This window comes from Bos indicus x Bos taurus, chromosome 16, assembly GCF_003369695.1.
Source record: "Bos indicus x Bos taurus breed Angus x Brahman F1 hybrid chromosome 16, Bos_hybrid_MaternalHap_v2.0, whole genome shotgun sequence".
Classification (NCBI taxonomy): domain Eukaryota; kingdom Metazoa; phylum Chordata; class Mammalia; order Artiodactyla; family Bovidae; genus Bos; species Bos indicus x Bos taurus.
This window is the reverse complement of record NC_040091.1, coordinates 2,053,514-2,079,146: the sequence shown is the minus strand read 5'-3', so window position 1 is coordinate 2,079,146 and position 25,633 is coordinate 2,053,514. Positions and strand designations below refer to the sequence as shown.

The following is a 25,633-nucleotide window of genomic DNA, read 5'->3' as shown; positions in this document are numbered from 1 at the left end:
CCAGGTATCCCCTTAAAAATGTTCTCACCAGTCCAAATAAAGGAATCTGTTCTATTATTAGAAGTAATAAACTTTAAATTTGCCTGGATCATAAAAATGTTTTCCAACTCTAGGGCACACAACTACTATAGACTTTGATGTGTGTTAAGTCTTTCTGGCAAATGGAAGTACAATGGTTAATAAGCCATCAGCACTATAAGTACATAAAACAATTTAAGTGTTTATCAAATAAAAATTTAGTCTATCTGACCTTTTCACAGAGTTAACAAAATGGAAGGGAAGACACAGAAGTTAGTGATTCAAAAATTTTTAATTATCTAATTTTCCAAATGTTTCCTCCAGGTGGTAGATTTTTTAAAAAATTGTGTGTGGGTAGTGTGTGTGTGAGCGTGTGCTCAGTTGTGTCCGACCCTTTGAGATCCCACGGACTAGAGCCTACTAGGTCCCTCTGTCCATAGAATTCTCCAGGCAAGAATATTGGAGTGGGTTGTAATTTCCTACTCCAGGGGATCTTCCCGACCCAGGGATCGAACCAGAATCTCTTGCACCTCCTGCAATGGCAGGCAGATTCTTTACCACTGCTCCACCTGAAAAGTCCTTTTTTTTCAATTGCTTAATAGTTAAGTTCACTTGATGACAGTAAGAATTTTATCACAGACCACAGAACAGATCAAAGCAGCAATTTTTATCTTTAGTCCCTGACTTCCCAAGAATTATTAGATATTTGCACAAAACTTTTCCCTACACTGTTTCTATTATACAGGAATTACGATGCTCTCAGGCTGTCCTCCATCCCAGGCAATGTGTCCCGGTATTAACAGAGCTCTCATATCTAATTGAATATCTAGAGAAAAGTAAGATGAGAAAGAACGTCTACCGTAAGGAAAAGGAAGTTTTACATTTATGTCTATCCAACTTTCAGAAAAAAATAAATCCACTCTAAGTATACAAAATAAGATCTTTAAATACACTACTCTGAATTTGTACATACTACCATTCTCATTATACAATACTGCCTCAATGCACATATGATAACCAATATTTAAAAATAAAAATGAGAAAATTCCTCTTTATGTACCAGTGTCAAGATTCATAATAAAGAGCTTATTGTGTAAACTGTCCAACTTTTCCCCCATAAAACAGTTTCCCGAAACAATATATACTTAATTCTGTCTTAACTCAGGCAAACTGCCATGCTACCGAAGGAGACTGCATAATGCATTATTACAACTTTATTGATATAAAAATCCACATTTTAATAAGAGTTTGCAAAAGTTTTATCAGAATTTTAAACATAAAGTCCAAAATGATACACTTAATTTAAAATGACAACGGAAATATGAGTATTCTAGAAAATCTGAAACGCCTCCAAATTTGTTTCCTAAAGCGGTAGAGTGACTCAGGCATACAGCACTGCTAACAGGTGTCGGCTGCTGTGCGTGCGCTCAGTTGTGTCCGTCTCTTTGCAACTCCATCGACTGTAGCCCGCCAGGCTCCTCTGTCCACAGAGTTCTCCAGGCAAGAATATTGGAGTGGGTTGCCATTTCCTCCTCCAGGGGATCTTCCCAGCCCAGGGATCGAACCCATATCTCTTGTGTCTCCTGCACTAGCAGGCAGATTCTTTCCCACTGTACCACCTGGAAAGCCCTGATAAGCTTTTATGAAAAGTCAAAAGAAGCTTGATAATTTTGTTCCTTCCCTCTGTTTAAGAAGGGTTAGATATTTACCCTACTAAATCCAAGCAGTTCAAGGAGACTGTTTTAATAGAGTTTTTTCCACTTAAAAGAATTTAATTTGTTTTTGTTTTTAAAAAAGTTATTTAAATGCTAAGTATTTTAAATAACTCACGTCCTCAGAAGAGTATGTGACCAGGGACTGAGCCCACACCCTCCGCACCGGAAGCCAAAGTCTTAACCCCTGGGCCACTAGGGGAGTCCCAGCTTACCTCTTTAACAGTGAACATTTCACCTTGTGCACCTGCTGCTTGCAAAATCTTCAAAAGAGGCAGTTTTGGTCGTACCTGATATAAACATAGAATAAACTTGCTATTTACATTTCAATCAGAGTGGTCTCTGAAATCCAAGGGAAAAACAAACCTTAAACTTTTTTTTTTTTTTTAACAAACCCTGGTAGACATTTAGCATCTAGTAACTACGGATGATCAGACTATTACTTGCTGATTTTCTGAAAAATCACATTTTCAAAAGACAGCATGTTCATATCCACTAGGATGGCTATAACAAAGTGTTGGAGAGGATATAAAGAAACTGGAACCCTTATGCACTGCTAATGGGAATGTAAAATGGTGCAGCAACTGTGAAAAACAGTTTGGCAGTTACTCAAGAAGTTAAACATAGAATTACCGTATGACCCAGCAGTTCCACTTCTAGGTATAAATCCAAAAGAACTGAAAGCAGGGACTCAAGTAAGTATCTGTACACCACTATTCATAGCAGCATTATTCGTAATAGCCAAAATATGGAAACAACCTAAATACCACTGACAGATGAATGGACAGGGTGTGGTATACACATATAAGGAATAGTGACTCTGCCATCTCCTGAGTCTGATTGTGGAGTATATCTTTAGTCAAACAATTTAATTTTTTTCAATTTATATGATTAAATTTGTTTCTTTCTTCCTCTTACAGCCTCTTAGGTTTTGTCTTAAAGTTGCTCTTATTCTAAAGTTTTACAACATCTCCTAAATGTCCTTCTAATATTTTTTATCATTTCACTTTTTACATTAAATCTATCTCTTTTTTGTTTAAGGTTTGAGGTCTTCCTTTGTTTCCGTCTAGAGATGGCCAATTAAGAAAAAGCCCTTTATTACATAAGCCACATTTTCCCTTATCAAATCCAAATTCCAGCTTTATCATAAACTAAGGTACATAATACTATATATGGTGCAATACATATCAAATAATAAACAAAATTTTTTATTTTCATGTTAAAGGAAAAAATCTGGAACACGACACACCAAATTGGTAACAGTGTTATCTTAGGGGGCGAGAACTTTGAGGGAAGAAAGGAGGAGATGGTCACAGGAATCTCTACAGATAAAATGTGATAAATTGAATTTTTTTATAAGAATACACTTGCTATAATTACAATTTAAAACTGATTTTTAAAGAAAACAAACTAGCTACAATGAAGTGAGAAAGAAGACAAATATATAACTTGGCCCCAAATTCTCCACTAGCCAGTCATATCCTAAAGCAGGGTGGTGTTTAAAATGTGCCATTTTGAGCAATCTGTAACCTTTAAATATTTATTTAACAGATGATCAATTCAAATTTATGAGCACTGATGCTATTTATGACATTTAAAAAGTAATCTTTTCTGCTCTACATAAAATCCTAGTCAGTGAAGTCAGCTACATGCCCCTATCTATTCAAAAACTTGAAGAAAAACAGGAATGCCTAAAAATAATTTACCTGATTGGTTTGTTCTGGAGAGATCCTGCGAGCACTGTCAGATGCTGAACATGGGGCAGAGGTGGAAAACGATGTCATTTTGGCAGTGAAGTGACGTGAAGTCTGCTGTTAAGTTTAAACGGAAAAAAAATTATAAAATATCTTCTAAAGTAGAAAATTCTCTTTAGGATATACCAAAAAGAAAAGCAGCAAGCAGAAGTAAAAAAAGACACATATATCAGAGCACCCTACGCAAGTGCAATATACCCTTGCTGCGGTTCTTCTGATCACTTTCCAGTTGATTCTGCAAAAAACGGAAGAACATAATTAAGAGTAAAAACCATCTATACTTCCCTCAAGTGAAGTCTGCAAGAGAAATCAGTTCAGGCATGTTCCAACCTCTACACTGATGATGATGAGTACACTATTTTAGCTGAAAGTGAAACTTACAATCATTACCTCCCCTGTAGATCACATAGTTCTCTAGTATCGCCTCCTCTTTTGGACAGTGCTCAAGAGCACCCCCTAGGAGACAGATGCAGGGCTGAGGGAATTACCAAGATTAAGTAACAGGGTTAAGATTCCAAGAGCAGGCCTAGGAAAACCTCTGCAACATGTTGAAACATGTCTTGGCAAGAGACCACAGGAAAAGTTAAAGTCAAAATATTCAGTATCAGTTAAAACAGCTTTTAAAATGTGCCAAGCCCGAAGAGTATATAGCAACTGAATACCTATAAAATGGGTTAAACCAAGCTGGACATACAACATCAAAGGAGAGATACAGGAATTGAAATAAAAGTAAGGTTTAATTATTTTTCACCTTTTATCTCTTGTCCTTTAAAACAAAACAAAACAAAAACCCTACAGGGGTTTCCCTGATGGTCCAGTGGTTAAGAATCCAGCTTGCAATCCAGGGAACACTGGTTCAATTTCCGGTCAAGGAAGATCCCACGTGCCACAGAGCAACCAAGCCCATGCACAACAACGACCGAGCCCGCGCTGCAACTACTTACAGCCTGCAGGCCTAGAGCCCATGACAAGAGAAGCCACCACACACCGGACAAAGGGCCACTCCCACCTGCCCCAACTGGAGAAAGCCTGCATGCAGCAACCAAGACCTACCACAGTCAAAATTAAATAGATCTCTATTAAAAAAAAAAAACTAGAGAAAGAAAAAAATTTTAAATAAACTTGTGTTTACCCTCAGAACTTTTTCTAGTAAAAAGCTGATAAAAGTCAGCGAAATTTATAAATAAAATAAAATCAACAGAGTCCGGCTTGCAGGTAACAAGACTCCTCACTCTTCTGACAAGACTTATTAAAGACAACAAAGTATAAATTCAACCCTCAGGACTTCCCTGGTGGTCCAGAGGTTAAGAACCTGCCTTCCAACACAGGGGACACAGGTTTGATCCCAGGTCAGGGAACTAAGATCCCTCACGCTGTGGGGCTCTGGAGCCCAGCCACCACAAGCCTGCGCATCGCAACAAAGAGCCCACGACACATTCGAAGACTCTACAACTAAGATCCAATGCAGTCAAAACTAAATATTTTTTTAGTGCTATCCTAAATTATTTAAATTCAACCCTCTATCAGCTTCCCTTGTTATAAAATGGAAGTCAAACGGTACATAACTTGTCATTTTAAAGCAGCTAGTTTTTTTTTCTTAATGAATTTATGGCTGCGCTGGCTCTCCATTGTTGCTCGAGGGCTCTCTAGTTGGAGTGTGAGGGCTTCTCTTGTTGCAGGGCACAGGCTCCAGGGCACACAGGTCTCAGCAGCTGCGGTGTGTGGGCTCAGTAGTTGTGGCACCATGGTCTTAGCTGTCCTCGAACATGTGGGATTTTCCTGGACCAGGGATCAAGCCAGTGTTCCTGCACTGTAAGGCAGGCTTGTAACCTATGGACTACCAGGGAAGCCCTAAAACAGCTAGTTTTTAAGTGGCATTTCAAAGCTATTAAAAAAAAAAACCCTCATCTCCCTGAACCTACTAGTCCTAGTCTCCAATGGCCGCACTTACGCAGGTCAGGGACCTGGAAGCTATCCGTGATTCCTTTTTTCTCTCACCCTTCACAAATCGGAAGGTGTATCTTCAAAATAAAACGTGTCACTATTTCCATTATTACTATATTAAGAAAGCCTTCCTCAGCGATCAATGCAAAGAAATAGAGGAAAACAACAGAATAGGAAAGACTAGAGATCTTTTCAAGGAGATTAAAGATATCAGGGAACATTTCATGCAAAGATGGGCTCGATAAAGGACAGAAATGGTATGGACTTAACGGAAGCAGAAGATATTAAGAGGTGGCAAGAATACACAGAAGAACTGTACAAAAAAGATCCTCATGACGAAGATAATCATGATGATGTGATCACTGACCTAGAGCCAGACATCCTGGAATGTGAAGTCAAGTGGGCCTTAGAAAGCATCACTACGAACAAAGCTAGTGGAGGTGATGGAATTCCAGTGGAGCTATTTCAAATCCTGAAAGATGATGCTGTGAAAGTGCTGCACTCAATATGCCAGCAAATTTGGAAAACTCAGCAGTGGCCACAGGACTGGAAAAGGTCAGTTTTCATTCCAATCCCAAAGAAAGGCAATGCCAAAGAATGCTCAAACTACCGCACAATTGCACTCATCTCACACGCTAGTAAAGTATAATACTCAAAATTCTCCAAGCCAGGCTTCAGCAATACGTGAACCGTGAACTTCCTGATGTTCAAGCTGGTTTTAGAAAAGGCAGAGGAACCAGAGATCAAATTGCCAACATCCGCTGGATCATGGAAAAAGCAAGAGAATTCCAGAAAAACATCTATTTCTGCTTTATTGACTATGCCAAAGCCTTTGACTGTATGGATCACAATAAACTGTGGAAAATTCTGAAAGAGATGGGAATACCAGACCACCTGACCTGTCTCTTGAGAAATCTGTATGCAGGTCAGGAAGCAACAGTTAGAACTGGACATGGAACAACAGACTGGTTCCAAATAGGAAAAGGAGTACGTCAAGGCTGTATATTGTCACCCTGCTTATTTAACTTCTATGCAGAGTACATCATGAGAAACGCTGGGCTGGAAGAAGCACAAGCTGGAATCAAGATTGCCAGGAGAAATATCAATAACCTCAGATGTGCAGATGACACCACCCTTATGGCAGAAAGGGAAGAGGAACTAAAAAGCCTCTTGATGAAAGTGAAAAGAGGAGAGTGAAAATGTTGGCTTAAAGCTCAACATTCAGAAAACGAAGATCATGGCATCCGGTCCCATCACTTCATGGGAAATAGATGGGGAAACAGTGGAAACAGTGTCAGATTTTATTTTTTGGGGCTCCAAAATCACTGCAGATGGTGACTACAGTCATGAAATTAAAAGACGCTTACTCCTTGGAAGGAAAGTTATGACCAACCTAGATAGCATATTCAAAAGCAGAGACATTACTTTGCCAACAAAGGTCCGTCTAGTCAGGGCTATGGTTTTTCCTGTGGTCACGTATGGATGTGAGAATTGGACTGTGAAGAAGGCTGAGCGCCGAGGAATTGATGCTTTGGAACTGTGGTGTTGGAGAAGACTCTTGAGAGTCCCTTGGACTGCAAGGAGATCCAACCAGTCCTTTCTGAAGGAGATCAGCCCAGGGATTTCTTTGGAGGGAATGATGCTGAAGCTGAAACTCCAGTACTTTGGCCACCTCATGCGAAGAGCTGACTCATTGGAAAAGACTCTGATGCTGGGAGGGATTGGGGGCAGGAGAAGGGGACGACAGAGGATGAGATGGCTGGATGGCATCGCTGACTCGATGGACGTGAGTCTGGGTGAACTCCAGGAGATGGTGATGGACAGGGAGGCCTGGCGTGCTGCGATTCATGGGGTCGCAAACAGTCGGACACGACTGAGGGACTGAACTGAACCAAACTGCCCATCTCTGAACTGCCTTAGTTCCTAAAGGTTTCCTTGCTCCACCCTTGCCCCTCTGGCTCCTAAACCTGTTCCTTTTGTCTCTGCTTAAATGTCAGTTTATCATTGAGGCCTTCTAAAGACAATACATTTTTGAAACTGCAACTCCCAACCTCCCAGTATTCCCTATCTCCTTCCCTGATTTATTCCTCTCTTCTTCACTGTCCTTGTTATCAACCTATTATATAGTTTAATTTTTATCATGTAAGACATAAGCTCTAAGTGGGAAGGAATGTATACTTATTTGTTCACTAATATATCCCCAGTGCCTAAATTGTCAATTATATACACAGTAGAACAGGATGGTGAATATAAATATTAGTAATAGTTTGGACGGTTTCCAAAAATGGCCCCCAATGAACCACATCTCCCCACTGGCTATCCTACTGGAGACCACACAGAAAGGCCCTGACCCACTTTTACCTGATTATTTAAATAATTCAATAAACATCCACAAACTGTGACTGACAACAATCTACATTTAACCATAAGGTTCTCTCCTACCATCCCCTGCCTCCTCCAAACAATCATTCTGAATCCTGTTTCGATTTTCTCCTTTCTTTTTAAGCACTTCACTGCATCAAAATGGAATCCTAAAAAAATACATATTTTTAGTTTGGTTGCTTTCAACTTACAAAAAAGAAGTACATTATATGTAATTCCAGGAATTTTCCCAAACAGGTATGTGTTTGGTATATAGTTAGTTACCTGATCACTAATGATGTTATCTCCACATATTTATCAGCCATGTATATTTCCTCTTTTGTGAAATGTTCTTTTATACACTTTTCTAATTGATTTTTTGTCAATCAATTTGCAATAGTTCTTTGTATATTTTTAATATCAACCCTTTGTCAATATAATGTCCTGCAAATATCTTCTCCTGATTTTAATGTCCTTTCCATTTTCTAGGTGGGAAAAAAACTTTTATGGGCAAAAACTTAATTTTAATGAACTCAAATTTATATTTATCAATATTCTCTTTTTTAGTCAATGGTCTCTGCCTCTTCAAGGTCTCATTTTCACCAACATATGGATGGCCATTTTTTTTCCTGTTCTATCTGCTGAATACTTTCTTGACTGACAGCCACCTTTGTTATGTAGCAACACATACTGGTGTTCACAAGTTCTCTATTCTAGCCTGCTAGATGATCTTTCTGTCTATACAACTCCACATCTAATCCTTACATCTAATCATGAGTCTTGTTATCCTACAGGGCAAGTCCCCAGCCACTCCTTTTTAGAAGTGACAAGCTATTCTTGGCCCTTAACTCTTCCATACAAAATTTAGCATCATCAAGCTCCATGAAAATCCCTGCTCAAATTGTTTTCCAATCATTAACATGACATATTCCTATATTTATTAAGGTTTTATTTAATATCTATTAAGTCTTCAACTTTCCCTTTAGAGGTCTAGCATATTTGTTTTAAGCTGATTTCTTAAGTTGATATTCTTATACTACTGTGATGCCTTCTCGTTCACTGTTTTTAGTGGGTTTTAAATATATACAGAAATAAAAATGACTTTCAGCAAACATATCCAGTCACCTTGCTAAACTCATAATTTTGTCTACAGATCCTTCTGTTTTCTATGTAAATGACCATATCACCTGCGGATAAAAATTTCATTCCCTCCTTTTCAATTCTGTGCCTCTAATTTCTTCTGCTTGTCTTACATTACTGCTTAGGACTGTCAATACAATATTGAATACACGCATTGGATCAAGCATCTCTGTCTCTCATTTTAAAGGGAGTGTTTCTAATGCTTACCTATATAGCATGTTTTCTCTATTTTTTTCTAATAGTTATACCTTACTGGCTTCAGAGGGTTCCTTTTCTTCCTCATTGAATCAAGATTGCTGGGAGAAATATCAATAACCTCAGATATGCAGATGATGACAGAAAGTGAAGAGCAATTGAACAACTGCTTGATGAAAGTTAACGAGGAGAGGGGAAAAACCTGGCTTAAAACACAACATTAAAAAAACTAAGATAAAAAAAATAAATAAAATAAAAAAATAAAAAAACTAAGATCATGGCATCTGGTCCCATCACTTCATGGCAAACTGATGGGGAAACAATAGACACAGTGACACACTTCATTTTCTTGGGCTCCAAAATCACTGCAGATTGTGACTGCAGCCATGAAGTTAAAAGACGCTTGCTCCCTGGAAGAAAAGCTATGACTAACCTAGATAGCATATTCAAAAGCAGAGACATTACTTTGCCAACAAAGGTCCATCTAGTCAAAGCTGTTTTTTCCCTGTACTCATGGACAAATGTGAGAGTGGGACCATAAAGAAAGCTAAGTGTGGAAGATGTTTTTGAACTGTGATGTTGTAGAAGACTCTTGAGAGTCCTCTGGACTGCAAGGAGATTCAACCAGTCCATTCTAAAGGAAATCAGGCCTGAATATGCATTGGAAGGACTGATGCTAAAGCTGAAGCTCCAATACTCTGGTCACTTGATGCAAAGAACTGATCATTAGAAGAGAGTCTGATGCTGGGCAAGATCGAAAGCAGAAAGAGACGACAGAGGCTGAGATGGTTGGATGGCATCACCAACTCAATGGATATAAGTTTGAGCCAGCTCCAGTGATGGACAGGGAAGCTTGGCATGCTGCAGTCCATGGGGTTGCAGAGAGTCGGACATGACTGAGCAACTGGACCGAAGAATATATCAAGGACAAACATGCTACTATATACAAAACGGATAATCAACAAGAACCTACATATAACCATACTCAGTATTTTGTAATTACCCGTGAGGGAAAGGAATTTGAAAAAGAATGTGTGTGTGTGTGTGTGTGTATCTATCTATATTTATATATATATGTAAAACTGAATCACTGTTGGATAACTGAAACATGACATTGTAAATCAACTATACTTCATTAAAATTTTTTAAAAAAATGTATCACAGAAGAGTGATTTAGAAAATGCTTTTTCTTTACCTATTGAAATGATCATAATTTTTTTCATCTTTTATTAATGTGATAAAATTTTGAATTTATGGATTTTCTAATATTAAATTCCTGCTCATCTGAGATAAATCCAACTTGGTTTTGGATATTATTCTTTTTGTGTGCTATTGGCTTTGATTCCCTAATACTTTGGACAGGTTATAAAGTCTCTATGTAATAAATCTGTTTCCCACTGTCAAGTTTCTGTCTTATTTGAATGTCAGGGTTAGCTGGCCTAACAGAATAAATTGTTTAGTCACTATTTGTCTACAGTCTAGAAAAATAATTCTACAAAACTCGGATGTTCTAGTCTTTGAAAGCCTCACCTACAAAACTTATAAAACCCAGTATTTCCTTTCTGGGAAAACTTCCAATCGCTGCTTGAGCTTAATAAATATTATTCAGGCTTTTTTCTTCTTCCATTGTCTAAATCTTCAAAATTGATGGCATACAGTTGACAGTATTCTTTTAACCTTTATTCAGTGTACAGATGCATCCTTCTTTCCATTTGTGATAGTTTACTATATCTTATTACCTCTCCAACTTAAAAAATTTTATCGTTATTTCCTGATATCATAAATTAGACACTGTGTTGTTGTTCAGTCACTAAGTTGTCTCTAACTCTTTGTAACCTCATGAACCGCAGCATGACAGGCTTCCCTGTCCTTCACCGTCTCCTGGAGCTTGCTCAAACTCATGTCCATTGAGTCAGTGATGCCATCCAACCATCTCATCCTCTGTCATCCCCTTCCCAGCATCAGGGTCTTTTCCCATGAGTTGGCTCTTCACATCACGGGACCAAAGTAATGGACCTTCAGCTTCAGCACCAATGAATATTCAGGGTTGATTTCCTTTAGGATTGACTGGTTTGATCTCCTTGCTGTCCAAGGGAGTCTCAAGAGTCTTCTCCAGCACCACAGTTCAGAAGCATCAATTCTTCAGCACTCAATCATTCGTCCATGACTACTGGAAAGACCATAGATAGCCTTGAGTATACGGACCTTTGTTGGCAAGGTAATGTGTCTACTTTTTAACACACTGTCTAGGTTTGACCTACAATTAAGGGACAAAATGAAATCTCTCACCATGATGGTGAATTTGTCCACTGATCCCAGGGTAGTTCTACCAATTTCACTTCATCTACTGGAAGAACTTTTTAAAAACTATTTACTTTACTTTTTGGGCCACACTGTGTCTTCTGTGCTGTGCATGGGCTTTCTCTTCTTTGTTGCGATGCCCATTTCTCTTCTCACTGCAGTGGCTTCTCTTGTCGCAGAGCACAGGCTCTAGGCGTGCAGGCTTCAGCAGTTGCAGCTCTCGGGCTCTAGAGCATGGGCTCAGCAGTTCTGGTGCACATGTTTAGTTGCCCTGCCGCATGTGGAAACTTCTAGGACCTGGGGTTGAGCCCGGGTCCCCTGCATTGGCAAGCAGATTCTTAAAGCACTGGATCACCAGCAAAGTCCTATTGTAAGTATTTTTAACCTGGACCTCTCATATTTACCACTCCAAGAAACCTTTCCATCCAGGGACTTTGTTTTCCCTTTGTAATTTTAAGAGAGCTATTTTTCCATTATTTCTTCAGTACTTCCTCCATTTCGTTTTTTTTTTCTCTGCTGCTAAGTCACGTCAGTCGTGTCCGACTCTGTGCGACCTCACAGATGGCAGCCCACTAGGCTCCTCCGTCCCAGGCAAGACTACTGGAGTGGACTGCCATTGCCTTCTTTTTTCCTCTAAGAGGCCTATTATTCAGATGTATCTCTATACCTATTCTCCTTATCTTTTAGCTTTTCATTTATATATATATATATATATATATTTGTCTTTTTCCCCTTTGTTCTGGGATATTTCCTCACTCTAGAATTCTAATTCGTCCAACTGTATCCATTGCATTATTTCACCCATTTGATGCGCTGTTCAATGTTTCAACCACTGTATTTTTAAGCCTGCTATTGCTGCTTGGTTCTCTCAGCCTCTGCTTATTCTTGTTTCAAGTTGCTAATATCATCCCTCTTTCTTTCAGAATGATTATCTAACTTTAAACCCTTGATCTATCTCTTCTATTATTTCTGTTCCAAGAAGCCTATACATTGTCCTCCTCTTGAAATACCTGTGCTCTTCAACATTCTGTTCTTTTTCCATAGAGGACAGAAGCTATTCTAATAGGTGAAGCAATACAGAGAAGACCAAATTCCACTCGATATCGGTCACAGTAAGCTGAGTAAGGTAAGAAATAAGCACTAAAGCAGGAAATCCCAAGCACCAGAAAACCACAATTACTCTCCACCCCATACAATCACTGCTCAACTAAGGATTCATCTTTTGTTCCCCAGAGAGATACAGCATTATGATAAGGATTTGGGGAGACCTAAGGATTAAGCACTGCTGTTAATTAAGCTAGTGGATGCAATGGAATTCCAGTACAGCTATTCAAAATCCTAAAGGATAATGCCATCACGGTGCTGCATTCAATACATCAGCAAATCTGGAAGACTCAGCAGTGGCCACTGGACTGGAAATGGTCAATCCTCATCCCAATTCCCAAGGGTAGTACTAAAGAATGGCTAACCATCAGACAAGTACACTCATCTCCCGTGCTAGTAAAGTCATACTTAAGATCTTGCATGCTAGGCTTCAGCATTATGCGAACCAAGAACTTCCAGATGTCCAAGCTGGGCTTAGAAAAGGAAGAGGAACCAGAGATCAAATTGCCAACATTCGCTGGATCATAAGAGAAAGCAAGGGAATTCCAGAAAAACATCTACCTCTGTTTCATCAACTATAGTAAAGCCTTTGACTGTGTGGATTGTAACAAACTGTGGAAAACTCTTAAAGAGATTGGAATACCAGAGCATTTTACCTGTCTCCTGAGAAACCTGTATGAGAGTCAAGAAGTAACAGAACCCATTATGGAACAACTGATTGGTTCAAGATTGAGAAGGGAGTACAACAGGGCTGTCTGCTGTCACTCTATTTGTTTAACCTATATGCTGAGCACATCATGAGAAATGCCAGGCTGGAAGAGTTACAAGCTGGGATCAAGATAGGCAGGAGAAACAAAAACCACCTCAGATATGCAGATGACACCACTCTAGTGGCAGAAAGTGAAGAGACACTAAAGAACCTCTTGATGAGGGTGAAGGAGGAGAGTGAAAGAGCCAGCTTAAAACTAAATATTAAAAAAACTAAGATCATGACGTCTGGCCCCATAACTTTATGGCAAATAGAAGGGAAAAGGTGGAAGTAGTGACAGATTTTCTCTTCTTGGGCTCCAAAATCACTGCAGATGGTGACTGCAGCCATGAAATGCGAAGACGATAAAGCTATGACAAACCTAGAGAGTGTGTCGAAAAGCAGAGACATTACTCTGCCGACAAACGTCCACACAGTCAAGGCTGTGGTCTTCCCAGTGGTCGTGTACAGTTGTGAGAGCTGGACTGTAAAGAAGGCAGAATGCCAAAGATTGATGCCTTTGAACTGTGGTGCTGGAGAAGACTCCTGAGAGTCCCCTGGACAGCAAGATCAAACCAGTCAATCTTAAGGGAAATCAACCCTAAATATTCATTGGAAGGACTGACGCTGAAACTAAAGCTCCAATATTTTGGTGATCTGATGCAAAGAGCTGGCTCACTGGAAAAGTCCCTCATGCTGGGAAAGATTGAGGGCAGGAGGAGAAGAGGGCATCAGAGCATGAGATGGCTGGATGGTATCACTGATGCAATGGACATGCACTTGGGCAAACTTTGTGAGATGGTGAGGGACAGGGAGGCTTGGCGTATTGCAGTCTATGGGGTTGCAAAGGGTTAGATAGGACTGGGCAACTGAACAACAAGAAATAAGGAGGTAAAGGACAGAGAATGGACTGTCTAAAGTCAGCCATCACTTTTTTTTTTCTCAACCCCTCCTCCCAAGTATAGACTTCTGTTATGCCCTGATTTACTTCTGAGGAGAGCTAGACCAGAGCTGATTCACACCAAGTGTGGAAAAAGGTAATTCCAAGGTAATGAGGCAGGGAAGAAACTAGGGCATTCCAGTAGCTCTCTTCTCCCCTGATTTTGTTCTCCTACAGCCACGCCTGGCTGAATCCTGTCTAAGGCCAAACACCCAGCCACCCCCCACCCCCACCTGCCCAGCAATTCAAAAAAGCCCACATCACCCACTTGTTTCTCAGTCTTTTCCTTTTATAGTGTCTCTAGAGATAACTTGGGAGAATGGAGTCAGCAGTCATGCTAGTCCAGCAACTTAGCAGGAACAGGACCTGAAGAATCTAAGCCTCAATAAGGGTTTAACATCTGGCAGAAAGTGTGCCATTAAAAAGATACTGGAGAGGGAGACGGCGGAGGGTTCAGGAGGGACAGGACATATGGTAGATTTGTAGAGCAACTGTCCTCTAATGATTGTATTTTGTTCTATGTCTCAATATTGCACAGTTATATCTTCAATAATTATTATTCAAAAAAGAACCAAAACAAAACTGGAGTTTACAAAGTACTTAGATCCATAACAGCATGTAACAGTTGATTACGAAATCTCATTATCTATCACTTCCTATTATTTTGCTTTTACTACATATTGTTTGTCATACATGAGTTAACTGAAATCATGAATTATAACAGAGCCTCAGTAAAAAAAAAAAAAAAAGATACTGATTTAAGGGCCAGAGTAGTTCTGAGCAGGAGAAATTACTTTTGACTACACAGAGGAGGAATGAGAGGGAATAGACAGCAGTGGAAGGATATTTAAATGGGAGAATACTGGAAAGAATAGGACAGAAAATACCTTGAGCAATGGCACTACTCAAGGACATATGAGAGAAATGAATTCAGCTGATGGGCTTTGAACCTAAATCAGGATCTTCTTCCTTTCCCACCTGGAATCTCTTTTGAGTGCAACAGAGTTAGGTACGTTACTCGCTCCTTAAAAGAGAAAACTGAGGCTTAAATAAGTCAAATAACTTGTCCAAGATTAAAGCTTATCCTTTTACATTCAGTTTCTCAAAACAGGGGCTTCCCTTGCGGCTCAGCTGATAAAGAAGCCGCCTGCAATGCAGGAGACCTGGGTTTGATCCCTGGGTTGGGAAGATCCCCTGGATACGGGAAAGGCCTGGAGAATTCCATGGACTGTATAGTCCATGGGGTGGCAAAAAGTCAGAAAGTGAGTGACTTTCACTTTCACTTCTCAAAATAGAAAGTTCAGTCATCATCTTGCTCTCGCCCTCTTTCTCCATTATCACATCAAACTTTATGGATTTTGACTCCTAAAAATCTTTTAAAACCACCCCTTCTCTTCATTTTCATGACCAATTCCTCACATCAAAAAATATTACTTCTTGCCTGTGTCACTGCAGTAGATTCGTAACTGTCTCTAACCCCACTTCAATTCAAACTCCACACTACAGCCAGAGGATTAAAAAAACAAACAACCCTACCCTGCCAGCCCCTACTCCACTGCTTGGTACTGTTTAAAGACAGCACCTTTCCTCTTTGCAGCCTGCACTGCTCTACCCTACACTGCATGCACCTTGTCCACACTGATCTTTTCTGTTTCTAAAACAGGGCCTTTGCACACATTGTCCCTGCATTTTGAACACTGAGTTCTGTACCAGACTGACTCATCCTAAAATTTCCAGTCTCTGGGTTAAATGTCATCTTCTCAAAAATCATTTACGTGAAAGGTTGGGGGAAGGGGAAACTTAAACACACTGAGCAGGCTTACGGCACTTGACCCATTGACCAAACTCATCTCTAAAAGGGAGAGGCATTCACACATCACGCGCTTTCTGTGTGAAGCAAAGGAAAGCAGCCAGTACTTCCTATGACGCTTCCTTGACCTCCTGGCCTCAAGTCCAAATCTAATCAAGCCTCTAGGTCTAACTACTACTTATTTGTAGTGGGAAAAAAATTGAGGATAGAAGAAACAACATTAAAAGCAGGCAATCAGCCAAATCCAGAATGTAGGAAATTCTACAGCACCTTCGGTTACTGCTTAAGTGGAAGACTGTTCACAGAGACTTAAAAAACATTACCCTAATACAAGAGATGGACCTTGTTCAAGTCTTGGTTCAAAAAAGCCATCTGCAAAAGTGTCATTTTTTCCTACACAATCAAGAAATTCTGCATTATGTACTAGGTTTTAGATACTACTAAGAAGCTGTTGATGGTAGTCAAAAGGCACTGTGGTAACTTTCTAAAAGCTGCTTATTGCCAAATTCAGACTTAAATTGAAGAAATTAGGGAAAACCACATTCAGGTATGACCTAAATCAAATCCCTTATGATTATACAGTGGAAGAAACAGATTTAAGGGCCTAAATCTGATAGAGTGCCTGATGAACTATGGAATGAGGTTCGTGACATTGTACAGGAGACAGGGATCAAGACCATCCCCATGGAAAAGAAATGCAAAAAAGCAAAGTGGCTGTCTGGGGAGGGCTTACAAATAGCTGTGAAAAGAACAGAAGCGAAAAGCAAAGGAGAACAGGAAAGATATAAGCATCTGAATGCAGAGTTCCAAAGAATAGCAAGAAGAGATAAGAAAGCCTTCCTCAGCGATCAATGCAAAGAAATAGAGGAAAACAACAGAATGGGAAAGACTCAAGATCTCTTCAAAAAGATTAGAGATACCAGGGAACATTTCATGCAGATGGGCTCGATAAAGGACAGAAATGGTATGGACCTAACAGAAGCAGAAGATATTAAGAAGAGGTGGCAAGAATACACAGAACTGTACAAAAAAGATCTTCACGATCCAGATAATCATGACGGTGTGATCACTGACCTAGAGCCAGACATCCTGGAATGTGAAGTCAAGTGGGCCTTAGAAAGCATCACTACGAACAAAGCTAGTGGAGGTGATGGAATTCCAGTGGAGCTATTTCAAATCCTGAAAGATGATGCTGTGAAAGTGCTGCACTCAATATGCCAGCAAATTTGGAAAACTCAGCAGTGGCCACAGGACTGGAAAAGGTCAGTTTTCATTCCAATCCCAAAGAAAGGCAATGCCAAAGAATGCTCAAACTACCGCACAATTGCACTCATCTCACACGCTAGTAAAGTATAATACTCAAAATTCTCCAAGCCAGGCTTCAGCAATACGTGAACCGTGAACTTCCTGATGTTCAAGCTGGTTTTAGAAAAGGCAGAGGAACCAGAGATCAAATTGCCAACATCCGCTGGATCGTGGAAAAAGCAAGAGAGTTCCAGAAAAACATCTATTTCTGCTTTATTGACTATGCCAAAGCCTTTGACTGTGTGGATCACAATAAACTGTGGAAAATTCTGAAAGAGATGGGAATACCAGACCACCTGACCTGCCTCTTGAGAAATCTGTATGCAGGTCAGGCAGCAACAGTTAGAACTGGACATGGAACAACAGACTGGTTCCAAATAGGAAAAGGAGTACGTCAAGGCTGTATATTGTCACCCTGCTTATTTAACTTCTATGCAGAGTACATCATGAGAAATGCTGGACTGGAAGAAACACAAGCTGGAATCAAGATTGCCAGGAGAAATATCAATAACCTCAGATGTGCAGATGACACCACCCTTATGGCAGAAAGGGAAGAGGAACTAAAAAGCCCCTGATGAAAGTGAAAGTGGAGAGTGAAAAAGTGGGCTTAAAGTTCAACATTTAGAAAACAAAGATCATGGCATCCGGTCCCATCACTTCATGGGAAATAGATGGGGAAACAGTAGAAATAGTGTCAGACTTCATTTTTTTGGGCTCCAAAATCACTGCAGATGGTGACTGCAGCCATGAAATTAAAAGACGCTTACTCCTTGGAAGGAAAGTTATGACCAACCTAGACAGCATATTCAAAAGCAGAGACATTACTTTGCCAACAAAGGTCCGTCTAGTCAGGGCTATGGTTTTTCCAGTGGTCATGTATGGATGTGAGAGTTGGACGGTGAAGAAGGCTGAGTGCTGAAGCATTGATGCTTTTGAACTGTGGTGATGGAGAAGACTCTTGAGAGTCCCTTAGACTGCAAGGAGATCCAACCAGTCCATTCTGAAAGAGATGAGCCCTGGGATTTCTTTGGAAGGAATGATACTAAAGCTGAAACTCCAGTACTCTGGCCACCTCATGCAAAGAGTTGACTCACTGGAAGAGACTCTGATGCTGGGAGGGGTTGGGGGCAGAAGGAGAAGGGGACGACAGAGGATGAGATGGCTGGATGGCATCACCGACTCGATGGACTTGAGTCTGAGTGAACTCCGGGAGTTGGTGATGGACAGGGAGGCCTGGCGTGCTGCGATTCATGGGGTCGCAAAGAGTCGGACACGATTGAGTGACTGAACTGACTAAAGAGGCAAATCTGGCCTTGGAATACAAATTGAAGCAAGGGAATGGCTAATAAGAGTTTTACCCAGAGAACACACTGGTCATAGCAAAACCCTCTTCCAACAACACAAGAGACGATTCTACATATGGACATCACCAGATGTCAATATTGCAATCAGACTGATTACATCCTCTGCAGCTGAAGATGGAGACCCCCTACGTAGTCAACAATAACAAGACCTGGAGCCGACTGTGCTCTGATCATCAGCTCCTTATTGCAAAATTCAGACTCAAATTGAAGTAGGGTAAACCACTAGGCCATTCAGGTATCACCTAAATCAAATCCCTTATGATTATATGGTGGAAATGTCGAATAGATTTGAGAGATTAGATCTGGTAGACAGACTGCCTGAAGAACTACGGATGGTGGTTCATACATTGTACAGGAGGTGGTGACCAAAACCTTCCCTAAGAAAAAGAAATGCAAGAAGGTAAAGTGGTTGTCAGAGAAGGTCTTACAAACAGCTGAGAAGAGAAGAGAAGCGAAAGGCAAAGGAGAAAAGGAAAGATTTAACCAACTAAATGTAGAGTTCAGGAAAATATCAAGGGGAGATAAGAAAGCTTTGCTCAGTGATCAATGCAAATAGAGAAAAACAATAGAATGGGAAAGACTAGAGATCTGCTCAAGAAAATTAGAAATGCCAAAGGAACATTTCATGCAAACATGGGCTCAATAAAGGACAGAAATGGTATGGACCTAACAGAAGCAGAAGATATTAAGAAGAGGTGGCAAGAATACACAGAAGAACTGTACAAAAAAGGTTTTAATGACCCAGATAACCACGACGGTGTGGTCACACATCTAGAGCCAGACATCCTGGACTGTGAAGACAAGGGTCTTCACAGCCTTAGGAAGCATCACTATGAACAAAGCTAGTAGAGGTGATGGAATTCCAGCTGAGTTATTTTAAATCCTAAAAGATGATGCTGTTAAAGTGTTGCACTCAATATGCCACCAGATTTGGAAAACTCAGCAGTGGTCACACGACAGGAAATGATCAGTTTTCATTCCAATCGCAAAGAAAGGCGAGTCCAAAGAATGTTCAAATTACCGTACAATTGCACTCATTTCACATGTGCAAGATTATGCTCAAAATCCTTCAAACTAGGCTTCAACAGTACGTGAACTTCTAGATGTACAGCTGGATTTAGAAAAGATAGAGGAACCAGAGATCAAATTGCTAACACCTACTGGATCACAGAAAAAGCAAGGAAATTCAAAAAAATCATATACTTCTGCTTTATTGACTTTGCTAAAGCCTCTGACTGTGTGGATCACAACAAACTGAAAAATTCTTCAAGAGATGAAAATACCAGACCACCTTATCTTTCTCCTGAAAAACCTGTAAACAGGATAAGAAGCAACAGTTAGAATCCTACACGGAACAATGGACTGGTTCAAAACTGGGGAAGCAGTACGTCAAGGCTGTACACTATCACCTTGCTTATTTAACTTCTAGGCCAAGTACATTATGCAAAATGCCTGGCTTAATGACTCACAAGCTGGAATCAAGATTGCTGGGAGAAATATCAATAACCTCAGATATGCACATAACATCACCCAGTGGCAGAAAGTGAAGAGGAACTAAAGAGCCTCTTGATGAAGGTGAAAGACAGTCGAAAAAGTTGGCTTAAAACTCAACATTAAAAAACTAAGATCACGGCATCTGGTCCCATCACTTCACGGCAAATAGATGGGGAAAAAGAGCGAACAGCGACAGATTATATTTTCATGGGCTCCAAAATCACTGTAGGTGGTGACTGCAGCCATGAAATTAAAAGACGCTTGCTCCTTGGAAGAACAGCTATGACGAACCTGCTGCTGCTGCTGCTGCTGCTAAGTCGCTTCAGTCGTGTCCAACTCTGTGCGACCCCATAGACAGCAGCCCACCAGGCTCCCCCGTCCCTGGGATTCTCCAGGCAAGAATACTGGAGTGGGTTGCCATTTCCTTCTCCAATGACGAACCTAGACAGTATATTAAAAAGCAGAGACGTTACTCTGCCGACAAAGGTCTGTATAGTTAAAGCTATGGTTTTTCCAGTAATCATATACGGATGTGAGAGCTGGACAAGAAAGAAAGCTGAGCACCAAAGCTTCTGAATTGTGGTGCTGGAGATGACTTTTGAGAATCCCTTGGACAGCAAGAAGATCAAACCAGTCAATCTTAAGGAAACCAATCCTGAATATTCATTGGAAGACTGATGCTAAAACTGAAACTTCAATACTTTGGCCCCTGATGCAAAACAGCCAGACTCACTGGAAAAGGTGCTGATGCTGGGAAAGACTGAGGGCAGGAGGAGACTGAGGGCAACAGAAGATGAGATGGTTGGATGGCATCATCGACTCAATGGACATGAGTTTGAGGAAATTTGGGAAATAGTGAAGGACAGGGAATCCCGTCATTCTGTAATTCATGTGGTGGCAACAAGTCAGACATGACTCAGTGACTGAACAACTTAGCAAGAGCTACATCATGACATATTTAAAGGTAAATAAAATGACACAGCTGTGAAACTTTAAAATATTTCACCACAAAGGTGGGAAAAAAGAAAAAGCAATACTGAATTAAAACAGTGGGTTTTATTACCCCATTGAATGGTACACAATAAATGTATGCTGAGTGTGCTCAATCGTGTCTGACTCTGTGCCACCCCACGGACTGTAGCCTGGCAGGCTCCTCTGTCCATGGGATTCTCCAGGCAAGAATACTGAAGTAGGTTGCCATTTCCTGTAAGAAATCACAAAAACCCCATGTGTTTGCCAATTGTAGCTTGAAAAAACTACTCATCTTGGTTTCTAGTCACCTCCTTAGTCAAGGCTTTTCTGACTCCCCAAAGAAGATGATGACACTAAAGCACCTCTATTAAAATACCCACAATACTAATTTTATGTTTTTATGTGTGTCCCCTCCTGGACTGAAATCAGAGTGCAAGAACAGTCTTATACATCTCTCAAGGATAATGGAACAGTGATTTTTACCCTACACTTAGTCCAAGAGACTCTTATATCTGATCTTTGATCTCTACCTTTGAACACAACTATAATTTAAAGACTAACTAAAATAAAAGGTTTTTGTCAGAAGTTAGCAAAACTAATCATTGTTATCAATTCTTTGAAGTCCTGAGTGCCTCTACTAAACACTACTGTCTGATTCCCTTTCAGCTAGATACATGAAAAGAATAAAACCAACTTTTTTCTTTAGGGGGGAAAAAAAAAACAACTACCATTCAGATATTGTTTTAGTTCTTACCAGATCTGCTACACACCTAAAAAAGTGAAGAGTGTAGCAAGAATATACTCCAGCACAGTTTGCAAAACAAACAATATGCTTTAGGAAACAACCTAAAAATCCCCTGAAGAAATTCTTGTGCACGATACTCAAGTCCTTAAAAGAAAATATTATATGTACACTTTATAGAAAGCTTTCTCTGATGTTGCTACTGAAAAATTTAAGGTGCAGAATAATAGATACAGAATGACCCCATTGTTGTTTAAAAGTAAGAATACATGTGGAAAAAGTCAGGAAGAACATAATATCCAGCAGTTAAGGGTAGCTAGCTTGAGGAGGGGGCAGGTTAATGGACAGTTCATTTTACACACTTCTGTACTGTGTGGTTTTCTTCAACAACACGCAAATAGTATTTTGATTTTTTTAAAAAACTATAAAATAAAAAGTTGTGATCCTGACTATACTGTGAAACAAAATATTCTTAAGTAAATATTCTAAACGAAATGAACTTTTCGTGGCAGAAATGAATGAGGAGTACGTGCACGCGTGTTAAGTCGCTTCAGTCGTGTCCGACTCTTTGCGACCCCATGGACAGTAGCCCGCCAGGCTCCTCCGTCCACGGGACTCTCCAGGCAAGAGTACTGGAGTGGGTTGCCATGCCCTCCTCCAGGGGATCTTCCCGACCCAGGGATTCAACCTACGACTCCTGCATTGCAGGCGTATTCTTTACCGCTGAACCACCGGGGGAGCCCACGTAAGAGGGAGGAGACCAAATCCAAACTGAGATGTAGTGATACTTAATACCAAAAAGTACCAAGGACCTTCGATACTTGTTTCCCATTCCAACATCCCACGGCACGGAGGAGCTTCCTAGAAGAGCTTCCGAGATGAAGGAAAAGAGCAGCAGCATTTTCTCTGTGTGTCGCTTTATAACAATGGTTTTCAAACTTGGGCGTGTACAAGAACCAACAGGAGAACGCGCTGATTAAAATACACCTTCCCGAGCTCCAGCTCCTGATATTCTGTTAGGGGAAGTATGGGTGTGGCCCCCAAATGAGCAGTCTTCAAACGAGTACTCAAGTGCCTCTGAGACAGATGGTCCGTGGCCCTGAAAATCACTACCATAAAATCTTGAAGACACTGCAGTGTCATTCTCTCCTCCCTTTCCCGCCTTTCCTCCAAAGTGCCTCAGTCATCCCCACACTTTGCGTCCTATCGAGCACCGTCCATCTATCCCGACTTCCGGTCGGTAACCCGCCAGCGGACCTGCGCCTAAGTCACTGCACTCCCACCATCGTCCTCGGCGGATTCGCGTCGCGTGGCGCTTACCCCACCAGCCCGGCCTCGCCAGGCGACCTTCCGCACGCCGCCACCCACTCCTCTGGCTTCTCCCGCCGGCCACCCCCTGCCCCGGGCCGCACACCTGGCCGCGTCTCTCCCACCCCCCACCCCCCGCCCCCGGCCTGCCGGCACCTCGCCAACAAAACCCAAAAGCCACACCTCACGGCCGTTCCATGAGTCGCTTTCCGCCGAGCCCAGGGTTGTGGGGGCGTCACTCAACTGTCCCTAAGGTCTTAGCAGCATTTTGAAACGGCGAGTAGTGAAGGCGCAACTTCCGGCCTCCCCAACCCATCGCCCACAGGAGCTTCCGGTGAGGCCTCCGGAAATCATAGATGGGCCAGTGGGAGGGCTAGAGAGCAAGAAGGCTGAGCCGGCCCTACCATAGAGGGGATGCCAGTCCGGGGAAAGATAGTAGTAGGGCCTGGACGACTAAGACTTATGAGGTTTCCATTTGAGGAAATCGCAGGGGCTTAATGCTATTTATAAACGTGTCCTGGGAGAGTTAAAAAAAAAAAAAAACAAAAACAGGGAGGGGAGAAAGCTAAAAGCACCATCAGAGACACCTTTTCAGCTCTTCAGAAAGCTGAAAAGCCAGCCCCTCTGCTTTTCGGTGTTAGATTATTCATTCCTACTCCCCAGACATGGTGGAGCGGCACGCTAGTGTTGACGCTAATTAGGCGAGGATAAGATTAGTACAGACACAGATTACTACAAAATATGTGGTAAATGTTAAAAGAGAAGTGCAGAGGACAATGAGGTGGAGCTTATTTGGATCACATAATCAAGTCGTCTAGCCTACTCTCACAACACACAAGTGCCTTCAACAAACTTCTCAGGCATGCTGTTTGCCGGTGCCAAATGGCAGGACCCCTCCCAATACTTCATTTCATTTACTGTAGGATGAGTCTAGATAGTCGAGGAATTTTTGAGCTGAAATATGTTATTTTACCACCTCTACTGGTTTTAGTTCTGCACTTTGGAGAAGACTAAGGCTTCATTCTTTCTAACATAAATACTATTTTTCTTTTTTTTTTTTTGCAGACAGCTACCATGTCCCATCTCTAACCTTTCGTTTTTCTGCTTACTGAAAATCCCCTCAGAGCTTTCAATTACTTATCTGCTGTGGCTTCAAGAACCTGTTTGTCCTATTTAAAATGTGCCTCCCGGAACCAGATACACACCTATGCAAAATAAAATGAGGCAATGACCTCTATTTGCACATTGCACCTTGCTCTGCTTCTGGCATCACCTCCGACTTAGGTAGAAATCAGAATTCTGTAAATGAGCTGAAGAATTAATTCCTTTTTCACACTTGCTCCCAGAAGGCTTTTCTAGGTGAACTGTTAACTATTTCTCCTCTCTTTTTCTGCAATTAATTTTAATTTTTAAAAATCCCAAACAGAAATTTGTCTTATATCTTTTAACTAGTACCTGGTTATTTTAGGTCCTTTCCTACTGTCTACTGGACTTTTTGGATTATGATCCTGTTACACAATTCAGTTTAAGGTCCACAAGTATTTGTTGAACACCTACTATGTACCAAGCACCAACCTGCCATGAGCCGCTTTCCGCCGAGCCCAGGATTGTGGGGGCGTCACTCAACTGGAGTGGAGTGACGCCTGGAGTCTGGAGGTGCCGTCAGAATGTCCAGGTAAAGAGAACGTGCTAAGTGCAATGAGAGCTGCAGCTGGCCTTGCCTGGAGAGTCAGGAGGGATTAGCTCTCTCACTTTTGCATATTGTTGATTAACAATTATAATCAAATTATTATAATTATACAAATTATTTTCATTTAAAGCCTTGATAAATATGTTGAGTAGGAAATTATTAAGAATAGAGCTGGGGCTTCCCTGGTGGCTCAGTGGTAAAAGAATGCACCTGCCAATACAGAAAACACAGCTTCAATCCCTGGTCCAGGAAGATCCCACATGCTGCGGAACAACTAAGCCCATGTACCACAACTACTGAGCCTGTGCTCTAGAGCCCACGAGCAGCAAATTCTGAGCCCATGTGCTGCAGCTAATGAAGCCCACCTGCGCTAGAGCCAGTGTCCCACATTAAGAGAAGCCTGTGTGGTGAGGAGGCCGCAGACCACAACTAGAGGATAGCTCCTGTTCTCCACAACTAGAGAAAAAGCCTGAACAGCAGTGAAGACCCAGCACAGCCAAAAGTAAGTAAGTTATTTTTTAAAAAGAATAGAGCTTACCCCTCATAGTTGACTCTGGTTCAGGATTCCAGAGTTCCTCTTCCAGAGTTGTTCTTAAACCAATTATCCCACCTAATAGAGGTCAACATTTGGCAACATTTCTCTGACCTTTCCCAAGGAGTCCATAAAAAAATAAATAAATAAATGACTTGCTATAATGAAAACAAATCGTATCTATAGTATTTCTTCTACC

General features: G+C 41.0%; 1 protein-coding gene across 4 annotated transcripts in view; it reads right to left on the bottom strand.

Moving 5' to 3' along the window:
* MDM4 (MDM4, p53 regulator) overlaps window positions 1–25,632 on the bottom strand; it is a 41,594-nt gene extending 15,962 nt beyond the window's left edge. Inside the window, exons 1-3 of one of the 4 annotated variants that reach the window (XR_003514839.1) lie at window positions 23,396–23,546; window positions 3,437–3,541; window positions 1,946–2,020 (exon numbers count right to left, since the gene is read on the bottom strand). Coding sequence is in view for 3 of the 4 variants with exons in the window: in XM_027564237.1 (XP_027420038.1) it covers window positions 1,946–2,020; window positions 3,437–3,514 (153 nt within the window). In the remaining variant the exon portion in view is untranslated. Of the gene's footprint in view, window positions 1–1,945; window positions 2,021–3,436; window positions 3,542–23,395; window positions 23,547–25,440 lie in introns of those variants that run through there. The other 3 variants (XM_027564237.1, XM_027564235.1, XM_027564236.1) reach the window with 3 other exon arrangements.
* Between the last annotated feature and the right edge of the window lies 1 nt (window position 25,633).